Source organism: Melozone crissalis, unplaced genomic scaffold, assembly GCF_028551555.1.
Source record: "Melozone crissalis strain CALT ecotype California unplaced genomic scaffold, PUWL_Pcris_2 ptg000027l_1, whole genome shotgun sequence".
In the NCBI taxonomy this organism is placed as follows: Eukaryota; Metazoa; Chordata; class Aves; order Passeriformes; family Passerellidae; genus Melozone; species Melozone crissalis.
Genome location: NW_026535805.1, coordinates 59,256,992 through 59,277,846, shown reverse-complemented (window position 1 = coordinate 59,277,846; position 20,855 = coordinate 59,256,992). Strand labels below are relative to the sequence as shown.

At 40.3% G+C, this 20,855-nt stretch overlaps 1 protein-coding gene across 1 annotated transcript; it reads left to right on the top strand.

Annotated features, from left to right (window-relative positions):
• Positions 1-18,677: 18,677 nt before the first annotated feature.
• LRATD1 (LRAT domain containing 1) lies at positions 18,678-20,589 on the top strand. The gene is made up of 2 exons (XM_054279643.1): positions 18,678-18,789; positions 19,359-20,589. The coding sequence occupies exon 2, from the start codon at positions 19,396-19,398 to the stop codon at positions 20,248-20,250; it is 855 nt and encodes a 284-aa protein (XP_054135618.1). The 5' UTR covers positions 18,678-18,789; positions 19,359-19,395; the 3' UTR covers positions 20,251-20,589.
• Positions 20,590-20,855: the final 266 nt, after the last annotated feature.

The following is a 20,855-nucleotide window of genomic DNA, read 5'->3' as shown; positions in this document are numbered from 1 at the left end:
GCTAAAAATACTAACTCTTGAATTGTATTCAAGCCACCTTCTTTAGTGCTATTTTCCAAGTCCCAATCCCATACCAAGATTTGCTATTTAGAAATTTTATTTGTGATTGCAATAGGTGCAGAAGAGAGCCCTAGGCAGAAAAAAAAAATTGATAGATCCATTTAACTCAAAATGAAACCTCGTAGTTTTACAAATTTTAAATGATTAGAAGAGAAACTTGCATTAAATATAGTCACTTCTGAGACTGGAAGTCTGGAAGACAAGAAAATAAAAAATATCACCACTGCAACTGGAAACCAAGGTATTCTCTAGTTAGGTTTTACTTGTCTGTGTTTTGATGCTTTACTTTATTTTGTGTTATTACTTAGATTTGAATTTTCCTGCATGCCTCACATTTACTTTCCCTTTATTTACACGTCCCTTCTGAGCATGTATATTGTCTCCATTGCCAGAATCCCTCAATTTGTTTGAATATCTGTTATATGAAGTACTTTAATTGATTAGTTCATTTCTCAAAAAAATTTTGTCATGTGGCATGGATGAAAAATGTCATTGAGATGAAAGAAACCTCCAAAAAACCCACTCAGAAAGCAGCAAACCCATAGTAAATAATTCCTTTAGAGTAGTTACAATATTCTGCACAATAATTCAATAAATTCAAGACATTAGCAAAGACACAATTTTTGATCCCAGCTTTGAGCAGTTATTAAGCTCAAAAGGAATCATCAATCAGGGTTAGGAAAATAGGGTCTTTGAAATACTCTTCCTGAGGCATACAGTGCTGTGCACTAATTAAGTTTATAGTGCATTATTTGTCAGGCTATTAGTTATTTATGACAATATCAGCATTGATAATCTTCTGAAGTATAGGTCACTATTACTTAATTATGTATGATCACATCTAGAATTAATTTCTACATTGTCTAGAAAGGCCTCACAGTAGATGCACAGATGTCTGAGCTTAAAGTAGATACAGATACTTGGGGAACAGGGTATGTATGATGATTTTGGAAGATATCCACCTGGGACTGGGTAGGTATGTAATTCACAGTGAAGACTTCCTTTGTAGTTCTATATTTTAATGAAGTTTTTGGGTTTCTGATTTAGTCCATTATTTTTTTTTACCATCTTCCCTCTTGCAGCATAACTGGTCTTGCTGCTAATTCTCCTATTGTTGCTGTTATCCATAAATTCCAGCAAGGCTTAGCTAGTAAGTTCTTATTCTGGAGCTATTCCAGGCTAAAATGTGTCCCAAATTTGTGCCAATTCCTCTGTCCTCCTAAGACATGTGCACATAAACACACACACATGCATGCAATATACACACAGTCATCCAAAATGACCAACTATGAATTAAATGTATACAGCTTTGAATGACAGTTTTGTTTCTTTCATGCCAAGAGTTTATTCCATTTAGAATTTTTTTAACTTTCAGTTCCCACAAACTCAGAAACTTAAGTTTATTTTTATTTCCTGTGCCTCTCCGTACAAGCACCAAACACTCACAGCCAGGTGAGTCAGCATCACAGCTCTGGGTGATGTACTAAGACCTGATATGGCATAACACTGCTGGTCTACTGAGTATTGCACCTCCAAATGTGACAGAAAAGATGAACTTTCTTTCTTTCTCAGACTGAAGCTAAAGACCAAAGAGGAAAGTGATGATAAACCAAAAATCTTCAGTCCAAGCACTGTAAAAGGTCAGGAAAGAAAACGAACACAGAAAAAGAGGAAGTATCCTGAACATCAAATGAACATTTATGTCATTTTTGGCTCTGCTAACATAAACCAATCCCAGAGGCAGACACCAATTCCAGTGCAGCCTGTAATTCCAGTTACACAATCTTCTATTACCACTGCTTCTGTGTGGAGTGCATGGAGCCTACGGTAGCATCTTGCTGTGTCTTTGTGCGCTGTGCTCCAACTGCTCTGGCGTCATTATGATTATTAGCTCTAACACTCACTAAACATTTTCACTGCCTCATCTGTTTTATGACTCTTGCAGTGAATGTATTTCCTTATGACTAGTAAAACAGAGGTATTTAGAGAAGTATTTATGGATTAAATACTATTAAAATTTTAAGAAGAGGATATTTCTAACAGAGCTTGTTTATTGTATGAGAAATATCAGCCACAACAACAAAACCAAGAAGAGCAGAATGCACTCCAGCTGCCTCACATTTATATTCCTTATTAAAAATTTTATAATAACTCTGCTAAATCCCAGTCTAAATACACATAAATGAGGCTGAAATGTATGTACCACATGGAAAACAATGGTGCTACAGCCACTTGCACCTTTTCAGCATTCGTCTCACATTGTGCTAACACATCTCCTAGTGTTTTTCAGTCCCAACTTGGAACAGCAGGTGTTGTTCCATGAATCATGAATTATACCCAATTATATTTGTTTTCTGTTGTGAAATATTTTTCACAGAGGAGTACGATGAGAGTAAACCTAATTGAAGCCTTAACGGACATTAATCTCATCTCAGGTAGAACAGCTTGGTTCAGAAGCAGCTTTACTGAAACCAATAGCACTGATCTCCATTGCCTTGTAATGGATAAAAAAAGCAGAACATGAACATTTTATACCCATTTAGTACAGGTCCATGAAACAAGTTAATAACAAGGAAGGTCTGCCACAGGCTTTCTGTACTTCCTGTTCTGGGTTAACCCTGGTGGTTTGCTAAGCATCACACAGCTGATTGCTCACTTCCTCTGCTCTCAGCTGGATGAGGAATAAGGAAAAGAAAGAATAAAAGCATTAAAAATTGGCTAAGATAAAAAGATAAAAAATGAAAAATAAGGTTAATAACTGAAGGGTAGGTGGAAGAAGAGACAAAAAACTCAAAAAACTCCAACTGTTCCAAAGGCAATCACTCACCTCTCCCACAGGTTGAACAATGCTCAGCCATTTCCCAATCAAAAGATTGCTAACCTCCCTAAAACCCCCTCTTTTCCCTTTTATTGCTGAGCATGATGTTGATGACAGAAAGGAATATCTCTTTAGATTGTTGAGGTTATCTCCCCTTCTATCCTGTTGTGCATCCCCTAGTCTACTCTTTGGAGTGTGGCACATTGAGAACCAGAGAGCCTTGATGCTGTGAAAACACTGCTGGAAAATTAGTGCATTGTCAGTTTTGTTTTGATAACCAATCTAAAACAGAGTGCCATATAAGCATCCATTAAGAAAATTAACTCTGTCTTAGCCAGTCTCAGTACAACTGCCTTACTATAAATTGGTGTAATTCTTCTGATTTCTTTTTTTTTTTTTTTTTTTTTGTAAGTTAGGCTGGAGTTCTAATAAGTGAAAAAAAATTTAGTTTACACTCTTCAATGATTACCTCTGTGTTATTTGAAACTAACTGTGCTGCTTAAACTATGTCATTTAAAAACAATTAACATTCATTCTCTCTTCCCAGTTTAAATGCCTATTAGCCTGTTTCTAACCAAACTGTGGAAGAATTACCACTTTCAAATCATGTTGGCACTTTTTCCAGAAATAAAACAGTCAAATATCTCTGGCAATATATTACATGTATACAAAAATTGAAATGTATTGGATGCTTTAATTTCTGTATACCTTAGCATTGTTAAAGAAAACACAGCAATTTTTCCGGCTTTAGATGAAAGTACACGTTACTAAGAGTACAACTTAAGTTGGTTTTCATGATATTTTTGGAACATGGAACACACTTTAGAGTTCTGTGCTGTGCTCTGAAGCACCAAAACTGGTCTTCTTAGGAGGGCAAACCTTAGGGCATGCGCTACTCTGAGAAGAGCAGGACTCCACTGCAACATGGGCCCTTCTCATTCCTACCTATTAAACACCAAGAGCTGAGAGACCCGAACTGAAAGTTGAGAACCAGAAAAATGGAACCAGAACCGTAGAGGGGCTGTTATTTTTGGTGTAGCCAGAGTGCTTTGAGAATGTGTCAGTTCTGTTTCCAGATCCAAACTGGGTTGTGTGGAAGGGGGATGTTCCCTGGGCCCCCACTGTACCTCCCAGTACCTTCAGCTGACTCAAGGAGGAGCAGCTGAATTGCCTTTGTATCTGCATCTGGGAGCAGCATCACAGGAGCAGCACCACACCTCTGCCTGGGAAAGGCTGGGGGGAGAAGACCTGCAGCACTGTTGTAAATGAGAGATTACAAATTGCTTAAATTTCAGAAAACATTAATTCATGCAATTACTGTTGTTTCTAATAGAAGAAAAGCAGTCTGCTGAAAAGGTGCTACATTACCTCACACTGAAACATATTGTCCTTTGCTAGCATATTAACTTTTGGGTTGACCCCAAACTACTCCCTCAGTAATCATTTTCTGTTTAAGAGTATTACTCTTCTTGATCCCTGGCTGGAATGGAAGTCAGATGAGCATCAGTTGATTTTGCTAATGTTGATCAACACTGTAGAAGGCCTATGAGCTCCCTTTTGGTTGCAGTTACATAGATATACTATGGCCAGACTTTCACCATGCATGCTGCTTCTTTTTTCTTTGACCAGTTTGTGCAGCTGTGATATCCTTTACAGAATAAATAAAACAATCAAAAGAATATGATGCACATTTTAATAACAAAGTGGAAGAGTATTTGCAATCAACTTTCCCTTTATCCCCCACCCCAAAAAAAAAAAAAAAACCAGTTCCAAAATTATCAGTCTTTCCATTAGACATTCACAATCCCTTACTCTCCTTCCCCTGCCTCTTCCTTTCTGCTGCAGGCATCATAACTGTACCAGTCATGTTTTAAAACACATTCTGTAATTGGTCCCATTAACTATCATCAATGAGAGATTTAATTGCTTCTATTGCAGTTGGTCAACGTATTGGAATTGTGTTGCATTTAATCTATGTCAAACTCTTCCAGAAAGTCCAGTTACCATACTTCACTTTCCTGTTTACTTTCCAGTGCAGTAGGTGTTATAACATGCTGCATGCTGAGAATTCTCAGGTTATAAAGTACACAACCAAAGTCATTGCTTAAAAGCTTTTGGTGATTGCTTATGCTTCTCAGTCCTAATGCATCAGTGAAATCTTTGGAAGAAAATTACAGTGCATGGAGATTTTAGAAAATCCACATTGTTTATTTTTTTATTCGCATTTTAAATGTAGAAAATAATCTCACACATTATTATTTCTCTTGGAGCCAGAAATCTCTCACACTGTGCAGAAGAAGGGAAGGCAGTGTTACAGGGATTAATAATGCATCTAATATGAATCTCTTGGTAAAATTAAAGATGAAAGAAACAACATAAAAATAGCATGAAAGCTGAGACATTAAAACAGAAAAGCATGGGCATTCTGAATTCAGACTGCCATTTCACTTTTATTACAAATCTTTTGTTCCCAGGTGTGTAACAAAGAACAACACAGATTCAGAGCATCTTTGAGCCCAATCATTACATCCATTTATGGAAAAAAAATAGTTCAAGAGCTTTAATAAATGCCCAGCCACATACCAGTAACTTACTTGTGCAGGAAGGTAGCAACATAATGTACTATTGAGGCTCCCTGACATTTCAAATTACAAATCCCTGTTTTCATAGCTTATAATTTTGCAAAATATTAATGAATTGGGATCAAATTTTCTATGACAGATGCCTGCCTGAGGCTGTTTCTTTGGTGGGCAATATTCAATCAAACAACTCAACCATTTGGGAGAATTGAATTAGGGGAAAATTAACATTAAAAAGTGTTAGCTACCTGATTTTATAAAGCCAAACCCTGCTTTGAAGCCCAGACATCGCAATTGCACTCAGGGTGATTTTTTTACCATCTTTTAAAAAATAAAAAGAAATTTGACCAGTTCTAAGCATGAATAGGAAATTATAACCCCATTTGTGCATATTCTGGACAAAAGGTTGCTAGAATTTGTTTGACTGAACACTGTTCTCAGTGCTGTGCATAGAACTACACATGTTCTGGGCCTCAGAGACACTGAGGGCATTGCACATCACTCAACCACATAGGAGTCATCCGAAATGAATGAATGAGCACACTTTATCCCTTGTGGTTCCTGCACATCACAACTCTGCACAACATTTTTTTTGTGGTTTGCTCATGGTTTAGAGGGAAAGGCTGGACTAAGATGATGTTAACCAGCACCAAAGAAGGCAAAGAGTCAGAATCTCCTCTGTGGTCAATGAATATCCTACTGGCAAAAAGTAGCTCAGAGACATCACGGTAAAAAATATCTATTAAACATGGTCAGCCAATATGAAATACTAACTCATATCTTTACTTCTGAAGTACTGAGTATCATAAAGCTTACTGACAATAGTTCTCTCACATGGAACAACACAACAGCACAGGCATTTGTTGGGGATAATGACCACTATGGGTAAGGAGAAGCTACATGATTACTAATGTAAGAGTGCAAGAGTGAATGCAGCATGCAATCTGCTTGATGAACCTAGGGTATCAATTTTCATAAAAGTAATGGAGAAAAATTAATTCAGCAAGCAAATGAATGAATGCTGATGGACAAGGATGATAACCTGGCAATGAATGACAAGCAAAACTAAAATACTTTCGGTTTTTTTCAGCCTTACTAGAAAAGCCTGCTCCAAATCCCTCTGCTCCTAAGCAGAGGGATTCCTTAGAAAAACTAGATTATTCAATCTGCAGAACCTGAAAATAGCCCTAAGGCTGTGGAAGATTGACCATTGTAATTATAAATTAGCAATAAATTAGCAATAACAGATCATGCCTTTAAAAAAGACCTACAATAAATGGAGAAATATGTAAGTGTCAGTCTGGAAAAGAGGAGGCTAAGGCAAAACTCATTTTTCACTCCATTTCCACACATGGATTTTACCTGGAGAAAGATTCAATGACTTCTAACTACTTGACATCAGCTATGGTAAGTAAATTCTTCCTCTGTAGTGGACCATCTATTACTTAAATCTTACTTCCTCTCCCTCTGCAGAGTTTAACATCTCTTCAGGGTCTTTCAGTTTTTATAGAAGGATGTTTCTGTCAAGAAGAGACTTACTGATACAGAGTTCTGCTAAGATGAAAGAATTTTTGAATATAATCACCAGGGGAATAAGTTGTAACAATTCGCAAGATTCACAGTTTTCAAAATTTTAAGGTTGGAAACAGGAACGTGGGGAATTACCTGATAATGCAACAATTTCACAGAAAAGGGATTAGTTGGGTGACAATCTAAATGTGAATTAACAGTGCTAGTCTGATACAAAAAGGCATAGACCATAATAAAAGTTAGAAATAGTCAGACAACCTATAAACAATTCTTCTGTTCTACTCTGCTCTGTTCAAGCCTCAGCTGGGTTTCTTTTTCCAATTTTGAACACCACAGTTTGTGAAAGATTTAAAATTGAAGAGAGCTCAGTGGAATAGGATGAACAACTGGGATTCTAGAAAACATAACTGGAGAGAAAGTAAAACATGAATGAATTATGATTCTTTAACCTAGGAAAAAACAAAAAACTGAAAAGCAGAAATTTTTCAAATATATAAAAGGTTGCAAGGAGGAGAGAAGGAATAAATCATTTTCCATGACCTAAGAGAGAGAACAAGAAATTATATGTTTAGACTGCAACAATGTTCAAAATGAGGATTAGAATATTATAAAGCAGTAATAAAATGGTAAGAATAGTAAAGCACTGAAATAGGTTTTCTGGGAGATTATGGACTCTGGAATTCTAAACACCTTTGAAAGCCTGTTCATGATCGACCAATAGTTACAGAGATATTGCTCAGGAATGGTGCAGATTAGATAATGAATATCCTGAAGTGGAACATGTGGAAATCAATAATTTATTAGCCTGTCCCATAAAATACATTGAGCATTAGATTGCATTGCTCTCTCTCTCTTTTTTTTTTTTTTTTTTACAAAGGGTTAAAAATTGTGTTTAAAAAATATAGTGGTTTATCTCTCCTTTAGGTGTCATTTGCTTTCTTCCAGCTATCTTGTACTGATGGGATGTTATCCTGATACCATGAAAATCCCCACTGTTTCATTTACAAAGAGGACTTAGGAGCTCGAATTATGTGCCAGAAACATTTCCAAACTATAAGTACTTTTTCAAGCCTTTGCTCATGAGCACAAGTAATAATCCAGAAAGTGAATAAGAAAACAAGACACAATTTCTGTTAAAGAAAATTATTCAACAAAAAAAATTTTGCTCAATTATATATCTGATAAAAAATATATTTTCTCATAAGCTATTTGTGAACAGAGGGAAAAAGAAAGAAATAATGTGTCAAATAAATTATGCACTAAGAATCATGGGCCCAGTTAAAGCTGAGATGAACATTTGTGATTTACACCATTTTCAGTTCAACTTATTACAGTTGGATCTTTTCAGACTCTTTCCTCTTTATTAGCTTCATTTATCTCTAATCCTCAACTAGACACATAATATGGCTTAATCATATTTGGTGTGGGTAGGTTATCAAAGCCCAGTTTCCCTGTACAGGTATCTGTGGGGTTGCAAGGAATGCTCTGCTTCTGGTCTGGAAAAGTATTCATGTGTCCAATACTGTGTGTGGCTCCAGTTGTAAACTCAGCTGGCATTCTGCTGGCAGGATGTTTTATTTAAAACAGCTACTATTTTTTTTTTCTTTTGGCAAATAATCTGTGTATAAAGAAATATGTTACTCAGTCATACAAAACATTTTTCAAGTCCAAGTTAAATTCAGCAAAACTTTTCAGTTCAAAAATATTCAGCATTTTCCAGATTGTAAATATTTTGTTTTGACATTAGCATTTATTCATTATAATTAATTATGAAAAAACCCCTCATCTTTCAAAAGAAAATTTTACTTTCCACTTACTTACGCTTCATATATAATTATCTCCTTTTTCCAAAAAAAAGAGTATATTTTAAAAAATCCCATCCTTCAGGTCAAAAACATTGACTTAATAGAAAATTGTACTTTCATAGGTTAATTTTTTTTGGGGGGGTGGGGGAGAGGTTTAATGTCTGGTAAAGTTTGGAAAACTTCAGAACTTATGAGCTGTCTTTTCTTTTTTTATTTTTTAACTGAGCTAAAAGATTCACTGGCCACATCAGGGGTGTATAATTGTGAATTTCACCATATTCTGGACATGGGTTACTATCTCAGCCTCAGGTGATTATCTCCCCATGAAATGGCCACAGAACAACAATCTCTACAAGCTTATCCCAGGGATCAAAGTCTTCAAAGTCCTTTTATCATTAGCAATCCCCTCAAACTCTGCAAACAGAGCACAGAGGCTGCATGGACCATGCTTTCACACACAGAATTTCATTTCTACCATGGATTATTACCCTAAAAACTTGATGACATCCAAAATAATATAATTCTTACAGCACTGTATATAAAATGTCTATGATGGTCTAAGGATCAGGAAAGTGAAATTAAATAAGTATATGGTTATATTACTGAAGTTTATTTGCATTTGACAGTACCCCCATATCCCATGTTTGTTGTATTTCACCCCATTAGTGCCCTGGAGAGATGTCTCCCCTGCAGACAGCCCTTGTCCTGTGCAATTGCTATCAGGCAACACAGAATACCTTCTGTGAGGCGAAAGAAGCATGAATATTCCCATTTACATAGGAGAAGGTAAACAGAACAGAGATTAAGGACAGAGCCAGTAACGGATTTCAGCATCTAAATAAGGATTTGGAGAAAATGGAGATGTTTAGGCAGAAACTGTAATTTGAAAAGCAAAGCAACAGCTGCCACCTAAACTCGGAGGCACTTAAACCCAGGAGAGAGAGTAGATTGAGTTTACAAGAGGTTAGTGCTTCTCATTAGAGGCTTGCCTGAAGTTTCCAGAACGTAAGCAGCACAGCACCTACCAACAGAGCCCTGCTGTGAACTCCTGCTAAGTCCCCGGGATCCTCCTCTGTGCTCTTCTGCAACACCAGCCTCCCACCTCAGGCCCGAGCACAGCATGAAATCATGAGGTTTTCAAACATGCCTGCCACAAATTGTGATGCATCTGACCACCCAATCCATAATCAGCAGTAAAATCTGAAACCATGACACCTGGAAACATTGAATCATCTATTTTTGGATGAACATTCTCATCTTAAGGCTATTTCCATTAAATAGTCTTTGAACTGCAGGAACAGAAATAGGAATCCCGGTTCCTTTGCCCTCATGTGAATACTCTAATCTCTTAAGTAATAAGTTCTGTTCATGTTTCTTTGAATAATTTTCTCAACAAAAGCTGTTGCAACATGGAAACTGGAAAATAGCCAGATAGCCTGTAGTGTGCCTTAACTTATATAGACACACTTAAACTGAATTACAGAGTTTTAAACTACTGTGGCTACATGAGGCACTAAACACAGAATTCTGACACCTAAGATAAGTAATATGCCCATGTTTTAAACAGAAAAGTGCTTCTAGTTCTTTAAATAATAATTGATGGCACCAGCCTAAGTCTCAGTGATGTGACCAGGGTCACTAAAAGACTTTTTACCACAGCTAAGAGTATAACAAACTGCTACAAAACCAGTCTTGTCTCAAGTCAGATATTTTTTTCTTTCCTGTCAGTCAGATTTTTTCTCTACTAAAATCAAATTTATTTCTGCTTTTTTAAAAGGGGGAAGAAGAAGTTAAGGTACTACTGTCATACCTTATGCAACTTGTCCAGATCATGTTCAAATCATGCTGCATCTTCTAAACTTAGGGATAAACATAAATTTTTCATTGTTTTTTTCTTCCATTATTATTGAAGGAACAACACAGCTAAGTAAAATGAGCTGTAGTCTACACTCATTTATGTATTATATATAAATTAGCTGGTTACACTTTAGTATGCTACAACTCTAAAAAATCCTTCTGTAAACAATAGTTTTGTATGCACACAATCAGCAAAAACAGAGTATGAAGATAACAGGGTTAACCTGTGAGCCAATTAGCTGGGACAGACTTTTGGGTGAAAGAATTATATACATGAATAGACACGACCCAATGGACCCAAGATTGTTTGGAGACTGGGAAAACGTAGCTTGGAAATTACTACTGGAAATAGTATTGAAATTACAAATTTGGGCTACTCAATTTTTGTTGAGCAGAAAGTTATCTTTAATGGCACCACCCTGCAATCTCAATGAATTTATTCAGTACTTATATACCTTAGTAGATGGAATGAATTCTAATTGTATGCATTGGTCATTCCTAAGCATCTACAGGTGTATTTTTTCTTCAAATGCAGACAGAAATCTCACCGGATTCAAAGAAAACTGTGTGCATGTATCTCTGACAGCCTTTTCTAGTTGTAGGCAGGATGATGCTGGCCCTAAAATTGATATGCAACTTGAATGATTTAGGTCTCCAGGACTGGGCTCTGTATTTGAAAAAGAAAAATAGAAGCTCCCTTCAAAAGGTTTTCATATATAGCAAGGTATAATTCCCTTACTGAATCTAGTTCTGTAACTCAGTCAAAAGGGTTCAGCTAGCAGCATAAACCATGAGAGTGAATATCAAAATATTTATGAATAGCAAGTGTCACAGAGATTGAATTTCTGCTTTGCTATTCAGTCAAGGGGTATTTGTTGGTGCTTACAATATTTAGAAAGTCATTTTCAACTTCAGGTATTGAAAGACTCACAGATAAAATACATTTTATAAAATATTAACTAGCCTAATAAAAAGAAACATCGGATGCTCATTTTATTTCAACATTTAATTTTCATGGGAGTCCTTCAGGGCAGCAGAAATATCCTACATATTATTAAAAATGAGTGAAATTATAATAGAATGCAGTTACAGAACAATGACTTAATAAAGGATCCCAAAGCACATATGAAAATGGAAAAAAATCAAGCAAATAACCCTGTTATAATAGAAGCAGACAGATATTGGGTTGTGTACAGCTTTACAATTAAAAAAAAAGAAAAAAAAGTATAGTGGATGATCTCACTAGTTTTAAAGGGAAAATGCAAGAAAATGTCATGTCATACTTAAGAATACATTTTGCCTTTTCTCTTTTAGTAGTTTGGGAAAGAGCTAATAATAAGATAATCATAATTAAGTAACCAGTGTGCACTTGGAAATATATTTATTATCTCTTTCTTGTTAAGCCATTTAGGGACAAAGTTAACATATCATCATGGAGATTCATACACTTAAAATGTAATTTTTGTGAAGAACCGCAACTTTATTCCTTATGGTCTGATATTTCTGAAAAAGTTTCCAATCTTTAAAACTGATTTAGGAAACTCAGTCTGCAATTACAAAATGTTAATTAAAGAAAGACATCAAAATGTTGATCTGCCATATTGATAGGAGACCACCTAACAATATTGCATTAGAATACAATTACAAGCCTTTTTGAAACTTATTTTTTTTCTAGCAGCTTATTTTTTGAAGTTTCACTTCTTTCCGGAGATATTTTTTCCCTGTACAAACATTACAATGTCATTTTTATTTCAGATTTATTTGTAGCAAGACTAGAGGAGACTGTGGAAATTTTCCTAGTAGACTGCCATTATTATTCTCCTTTTACAGAATGAACAATGTAACCACCTTTATTAGAGCCATGTCAAAATCCTATATTCAGAAGGGAACAATATTCATGACTGTTTCAGAGCACCAGCTCCAGAGTGCCAACACCTTTAAAAAAGATGTTTTCTTCTGGCAGATATTCAACATCTTGTTATGGCAGTGCTGTGGATTCAAGAACTACATGATCACAGAATAAGCTATAAAAGCAGCTGAGGAAGCAGGTAGATGGGGTGAAAGTTTGCAGTCAATTGGAATCTTCTTACTCATTATTAAACATAATATGAAACTGTGTCTTTACTGAAAAAAAAAAATACCAAACCAAAAACACCCAACCAACTAGCCAATAAACCCCAAGCCCAAATGAGCTAAATAAGTTTTAAATAAAAATAAGATCATAAAAATTTTCTTATAGTAGATCTACCTGGAGCTATATATGATTAAACTAGTAAATTTAAGATCAAGCTTGCCTTACCAAGATCTTTCAAACACATAGCCGCTGCTTCTGTGGCTACAATCACTTGGTTAGGTTCCCCACAAGGCCAGACTAGATTTTATATTATTTCATAACACAGACACAAAATAAAATTTATGGAAATAGTATGAACTTTAAGACTTCATTCCCAAATCTAAAAAAAAAAAAAAAAAAAGCTTTGCCTAAGTGTAATAGTCTACTATGAATAAGTGAATTCTCTTTATTTGACTGTTGTCATGTCTGCTTAAGGGGTTTTGATGTTGTTGTTGGTTTTGGTTTTTTGTTTAGTTTCTTCTGCCTCTATATGAAAATGGTGACATTCTGAAACACTCAAAATAACTTTGAGGAAGACAATCCGGGAAATAGATCAAGAAATAAAATTCACTGTTAATTGATCTAACTTCATCATGGTCATCAACACCCAATTCTTCCAAAGTTTATAAAGGATATTGTTGAAATCAAGAGGAAGGCTTCTTTGCTTATAATAGTAATTTAAGCTATAACATCACCCCCCCTGAAAAAAAAGCCTATGAATTCAGTTCAGTTTCCATTTAGTGTACAGACACAGACATCTAAATGAAAATCTAGTCCGTCAGCTATTTTTCTTTCATACTCCAAAGAATGAATATGATGCTACTGTCAGGGATCTGACTGCAAGATCTACAAACTCTTCCATCACTACCTCGGGGTCTGCTATTTTCTGTTCAAGATCAGGTCTGACAAGATGAACCTTGGATAAGATGTCCAGAAGAAAAGCAAAGTTAATGAGAAAGAGTTTTGAGGAGCTAGGAGGGGGCTTCAGGCCCTAACTTGGGAGCTGCACCAGAGCTCTGGCCCACACTTGGACCAGGCGGCTGAGTTGGGATGGCCTTGCAGCGTCACTGCCATGACCTCCCTCAGCTTGGCCTCCTCTGGCCCCAGCCCAGCCCTCCTGCTCCTCCCCTCTTGCCAGGGCACTGGGAGGCTGCACCTGGTGCAACTCCAGCTCCCCAAACCCTGCCCCTGCCCAACACCCTCATCTGCTGCTCTACGAGGACTTAAAAGTGGCTTCTCCATTTGGGATTCTGTCTACATAACAGCTTTCCAAAGATGAACACTTTTAAATTAAGGTATTTCTTCCCATTCCTCCTCAAAATCCTTCCTACTGCAATATCTTTTTGGTTGTATCACTTGATCAGAAATTAAGTCTGGAGTCCTTAAAAGTGTTCTTTGATTGAAAGGAGCTGGGTAGAGTCCAAGCAGTTGACTACACAGGCCCAGCCCAAGGATCAGTGAAGTACTATTCATAAAATTAGTATTATTCATAAAATTAATTGGTAGCACGGCCTTTTGAAAAGCTTTGGCACAAGTCATATACTATTTTTCCATATATTTTAGGGATTAAAATGAATTACGAATAATTCCTAAGAGGTAGTTTGGATGCAGTTATTTGATTTTTGAATTTAGAACATTCAAACAGACAATTAATTATGTGGTTATACTGTACGTCAGGGCTGAAAAACACGTCCTGGACAATTCTACTTACAAGTGACCCTGTGAATGCAAGAATCATGAAGTCACCAGAAGCCAGTAGAAGAGCAGAAAAGAGACAAAAGAACAACTGTGACCACAGTTATCTTCTTGAGTTTTCACATTTTATATTTCACCATCACCGCATAAAAATAGCAAAAGCTGTCCAAGGTTGAAGGGCCAAAATCTGGAAAGGACCACAGCAGGTCATCTGGTCCAACCCCACTGCTCAAGCAGGATTATCCCAGAGCACATAGCACAGGCTTGTGTGCAGACAGTTCTTGGATATCTCCAGTGAGGGAGACTCCACAGCCTTTCTGGGAAATCGGTTCCAGTGTCTGCCCACCTGCACAGTAGAGAATTTCTCCCTCATGTTCAGGTGGAGCTTCCTGTGCATCAGCTTCTGCCCTTGCCTCTTGTCCTGTTGCCTGGCACCACCAAGCAGAGGCTGCTCCATCCCCTTGACATCCTCCCTTCAGATACTGATAGACACTGATGAGGTCTCCCTCAGTAACCCCAAGGCTGAACTGGCCCAGCTCCCTCAGCCCACCCAAAACCTCACAACTCTCTCAGACTAGTTGGATGTAGAAACTGTATTTATTTTCTACCAAGTGTAGAGTTCCTGAAATAGATGAGAGCTTCTGGGCCTCTGAGATTCTATGTTAACAGGATTGTAATGGACAGATTTCTACAATCTAAAGTTCAGAACAGATAGGAAAGTTTCGACCCTTATCATCAATTTTTTTATCTCTGGTTGTTTTTTGAAACATGTGTTCCTAAATTTTTCTGCACAAATGTTCTCTACTCATTAAAATCAACGGTGGTTGCAGCTCCACTTTTAGCAACAGGGGTCCAAGGCTCCAAAGCTCAGTGCAAGGCAGGATGAAAAGAACATTTAAAAAATAAGGTTTAAAAAATAAGCTACTGATTATCTATTTTGCCACATATTTCAAGGGTTTTCGCTGTATTAAATTAAATATAAATGCAACAGTTACAAAATGCCAAGTATGGAAAAAGACACAAAAAGAAAAAATAGCAATGGAAAAATATAAATTCACTCTCTCAGAGTAGACCAGGACAAAGCCAGAGATGATGATGTTATTGGGTTTGTTTCTAGGATTGTAAATTCCCATGTCCTGGTGCAAGGAGAGATTATGACCCCAGTTTATGAGGCTGAGGCTGGGAGTGTGAACAGAGTGGTGCTGCACTGCCAGTGCCACCATCTAAGAGCAGCCAAGCTTGCAGTCACTGCTTTGCTAAGGAAGCACTCAGAAGTTAAACATCTAAAGCAGGTAATAAATTCATTAATCAAATTAGGTCAGACAAAAGAGGCATCTCCAGCAGTGTCCTTTAATCACAGCTACATAAAAGTTTGGGGTTTGTTGGTTGATGGGAGTTTTTTGTATGTGTTTTCTTTTTTTAAGTGAACTTCTTGACACTATCATAAAACTGTGACTGAAGACAAACTGAGGGAAAATTTCTTTCTGAGGGGTAGTGGTAGAGCACAAAGCACTGATGAGACAGTGTACAGAGAAGAGAACAGAAATGAAACAAAGAAATGGGTGCTGGAAGTGTGTTGAATAGAGGTCATGAAGAGAGGTCAATTGTAAGGGATTGCAAGTGCTTCAACAAGAGACAGAATACTCTCATTGAGCAGACTTGCAAAAGCACAGGGGATTGCCAAAAAAAAAAGGTTAAAATTTGGCAGGAGATACTCCTCCTATTTTGAAGGGCAGAGCTTTTCCTATACTCAGACTCCATCCTTCTGCACCTGCAGTTTGCTGAAGCAGTCTGTTCTCCACTGTTTTGCATGGAAAGGATGAAATAATGTTTTGTTTGTTTAGAACTATCTAAAAATTACTCCACATAGCCTTGATGATTGGCAAACGTGGGAAGTGTGAACTGTGCGAGTGCAACCTAAAAAGATGCAGACTTTAAACGGGAAAAATGTAAAGTGTTTAGAAAACAGAAACTGTCGATCAAGGTCTACAGAAAATGGCTTTCAACTTGGACTAGCTTTAAAAATGAAACACATCAACAGTTATTTTAAAAAAATCAAAATATTTAAACACTGTTTTACAGCCTTAGCTCCAAACCTATTAGAGTGTCCTCATAATTTAATTTAAAATGTTGCAGTTGGTGAAGGTCATTCTGTAAAAGAACATACAATTTCTGACAATCATTAGAAATGTATTTACACAATTCTAGAGATAACATCCATCTGTTATGATTAGTCCTCTGAAACTTTAAAAAGCATGTATTAGAAAACAATCTTAATTTTTAATTTTTTTTTTCTTCAAATATTCTTTCTGATTCTGCAGACCATGAATGCTGCATCCTAACTGCTGCAAGTCAGCTTAATTCCTGTGAGTCTCAGGCCACAACCCCTGAGTTTATGAGACATGGGAAGTCTGTAATCATCAATAGATTAGTATAACTGCCACAGTGAAAAAATAACTGACGTCAGTCTTTGAATTTCACTAAACACATCTTTTTTTTTCTCCTCCATTTATGATGGGATGCCTTTGTATATGCTAGAAAAAAATAATGACAACAAAAAGATGCCATTCTAGAAAGACAGCTATATCAATATTTGAATGGAAAAAGAAAAGAATCATTCAAACACATTTATCTAAAAAATTCAGCATTTGATCCATACGAACACAGGTATACAGCGTGAACCTCGGAAAACTGAAATTCACTGTTTTAAAGGATGAATGTCTCTCTATGATGAGAATAAAGCGATGGCATTATTATTCTCAGTTAACTAAACCTGAGGACTGACTGGGAAAAGGACAGCAGCAAAGAGAGATATTATCCATAAACACTGAAAGCAAAAATACTTATGGCTAGATGACAAAACTATTTTCACTGCAAAGAAATGAGTAGATTTACTTCCAGCTAAAAATGGTACTTCACTATGATTCACATCTGAACCAAAGAATGCCATTAGATTTCTTTTTCATGAAGTGTCTTAAATATTTGAATTCTCACTTCTCAAAAGTTCACAGGGTTATGTAGCAAGACTAAGAACACAGAAGGACAGATTACAATCCCATCATTGACACAGCTTCATGGGGGGAAGAGCGGTCAAATGAACAAATAATTTCTGAGTTCTATTTCTATAATGTGCAAAATTAGGTGCAAAAGTGTATATTGTTAGTAGCTACTACAGATGACAGATTTTTAGATTTTACACATTTTCGGAGGAAGTGGACTGCTACTGTCAGACAGGCTCATCTTTTTACTTAAGACAAGCCATAGCATGTCTTCTAGTCACATCTGACGACAATCCTCAACTGCTACTTTGTCCAGATGTGGACAGAGTCATCTCACCTACTGCCAAACACCAAGCATTCCAAATTCACATCGAGGCAACGGCAAGAGAGAGGCACCTCCTTAAGGCACTTCATGCCGTCCTAAAATTGGAGGTGTAACAGGCGAGAGGAACAGCCCTCTACAAGTACTTCTCTCCTCAGCAAAAGGAAGCCCAGGATATCAGCTCAGACCTCAGAGGTGCAGCTTGGGGTTGCTGAAGTGAGGTGAGGGGCACGCACTTGCAGCCTCGAGGGACAGAGCAACTCTTGGCCACCTGCGTCCCTCCTGGGCGGGTTGGTTTGGTAGAAAATACTCTTTTTTTTTTCCTTTTTTTTTTTAATTTATTTTTATTTCTTTCTTTTTTACTTCTGTCCAATGCAGCGGCTTAATGGGGTGGGCACGATCTTCAACCTGCTTTCCCCGGGACGCACCGCCTGCCGCAACCCCGGGTTCGGCCAGAGCAGCCCGGGAGTCAGGGCTCGGCGGCGGCAGCCCGGGGCTCGGTGGGGGCAGCCCGGGAGTCGGGGCTCGGCGGCGGCAGCCCGGGGCTCGGTGGGGGCAGCCCGGGGCTCGGTGGGGGCAGCCCGGGAGTCGGGGCTCGGCGGCGGCAGCCCGGGGCTCGGTGGGGGCAGCCCGGGAGTCGGGGTTCGGCGGGAGCAGCCCGGAATTCGGCGCTCGGCGGAGGTAGCCCGGGGCTCGGTGGGGACAGCCCGGGCCTCGGCGGGGGCAGCCCGGGGTGCGGGCCCGGCGTGTCGGCGGCAGCGGGGCCCGGGCGGGCAGAGCCGCGGCCCAGCCCCGCCGCCGCCGGGCGCGGCCAATGAGCGCGGCCGGGGCGGGCTCGGGAGCGGCGCCGCCGCTACTTATCCTCGCCGGAGGGGCCGGGCAGCCCAGAGCGGCGCGGGCGGAGGAGCCGGGTGGCGACGGCGAGCACGGGTGGCGCTTCCTCTGCGGCGCCCATGGGGACAGGACGACTTTAAAGGAGTTTGGGGGGGTTCTGGCGCTGGGCGACCACGGGTACGGAAGGGGACGGGAGGGACCCCTCGGGCAGGGGGTGCCGATCGCCTGCTCTTTGCCTGTGCTTTGCGGGTTCCCGGCCGGGCTGCCGGCAGCGGGCGGGCAGGGCTGGCAGCTCCGGCGCCGTGCGCTCCTCCTGCCACCTCCCCGCGCCCAGCGCGGTCCGGCTGCGCGCCGCTGGAGAGAGAGCTCGGGACCCTCCGGCCGGAGCCTCCCCGAGCCCCCGGAGCCCTCTCCCCTCGCAGAGCGGAGACTCCCGGTACAACTCCGTCCCCCCGCGCCGGGGCGGCGGGGAGCCTCTCCCGGCACTCGGAGCCGCCGCTCCGGAGTCGGGGCTCTGCCCTGCCCCGCACCCCGGGAATAGGGGGAAGGGTCCGCACTGGGAGTTTCTCCTTTGTAGGAAGGGGCGGGAAGGAGTCGGGGAGGGATGGGGTCTTAGGGCGGAATCGGTGAAATCTTTTGTATGTGCCTTGATTTTTTTTTTTTTTTCTTTCGTTCTTTCTTTCTTCTGCGTGCACTCTCCTTCCCATCTCTTGTTCTCTGTGTCTGCCCACCCCACCCTCCTTTAGATCCGGCGATTTCTGCCCTCGCCTCGCCCTGTCATTGATGGGAAATCAACTGGATCGCATCACCCACCTGAATTACAGCGAGCTGCCGACCGGGGACCCCTCGGGGATCGAGAAGGACGAGCTGCGCGTCGGGGTGGCTTACTTCTTTTCGGATGAGGAGGAGGACCTGGACGAGCGAGGCCAGCCAGACAAGTACGGCGTGAAGGGCTCCGGCAGCCCCGGGCAGGAGACGCCCACCCACCACCTCCACCACCAGCTGGTGCTGAACGAGACTCAGTTCTCCGCTTTCCGCGGCCAGGAATGCATCTTCTCCAAGGTCAGCAGCGGCCCCCAGGCTGGGGACCTGAGCGTCTACTCGGTGTCAGCCCTGCCAGCCCTCTGCAAGCCGGGGGACCTGCTGGAGCTGCTCTACCTGGGGCCGTCGGAGCACCCGCCGCCGCACTGGGCCGTGTACGTGGGCGGCGGGCAGATCATCCACCTGCACCAGGGGCAGATCCGCCAGGACAGCTTGTACGAGGCGGCCGCGGGCAACGTGGGCCGGGTGGTGAATAGCTGGTACCGCTTCCGCCCGCTGGTGGCCGAGCTGGTGGTGCAGAACGCCTGCGGGCACCTGGGCTTAAAAAGCGACGAGATCTGCTGGACTAACTCCGAGAGCTTCGCCGCCTGGTGCCGCTTCGGGAAACGGGAGTTCAAAGCCGGGGGGGAGCTGCAGGCGGCTGCTGGCACCCAGCACCAGCAGCAGTACTATCTCAAAATCCACTTGGCAGAGAACAAGGTGCATACGGTGAGGTTCCACAGCCTGGAGGATCTAATACGCGAGAAGCGCAGGATCGATGCCAGTGGCAAACTGAGGGTGATCAAGGACCTGGCTATAGTGGATGGGAAAGAATAGGGAGGAGCAGGAGAACGTGGCTATCTTCCTTCTGCCCTGCCCGGGGAGACCAGCCTGCCGTAGAGTCAGGAGGCTGCACCCTCCTTCCGTGGGACGCGACTGGAAGCAGGATCCATGGCAACATTCCAAAAAAAACCAGCATTCTTTACACCCATAGCCAGTATTTTGTTTGGCTTTTAATAGCATTAATGCTGAAAGAGCGAGAGAGAGGAAGAAAAGAGAGGGGGGAGGTGCAGGAAGGCTGTTCTCAGAGTATGTGGACAAAGTCTCTCCTGTCAATCGATGTTGACCATTTTAGCAACATGCCAATAAAATTTCAAATTGAAATTTCTTTTTAAATTTTTATTTCATGGCTTTAATCCATGATAAGTTTTAAGCACCTGGGACTGTGGATGTGGATGTAGCTAAATAAGATTTTAGCTAATATTTGCCTTGTGGCCAACCAAAAGCATCAGTCATACTTTTCTAACTGGGAGAGAGAGGGGGTACTGGGGTGGAGGGTAAATGCCTGTTTGTTTTGTTTCTCCACACTGCTGCTTCAGCCTGTAGCTGCAATCCAAATTTTGTCCCAACCAACTTTGGCAAGCTGTTTACTAGGAGAAAAT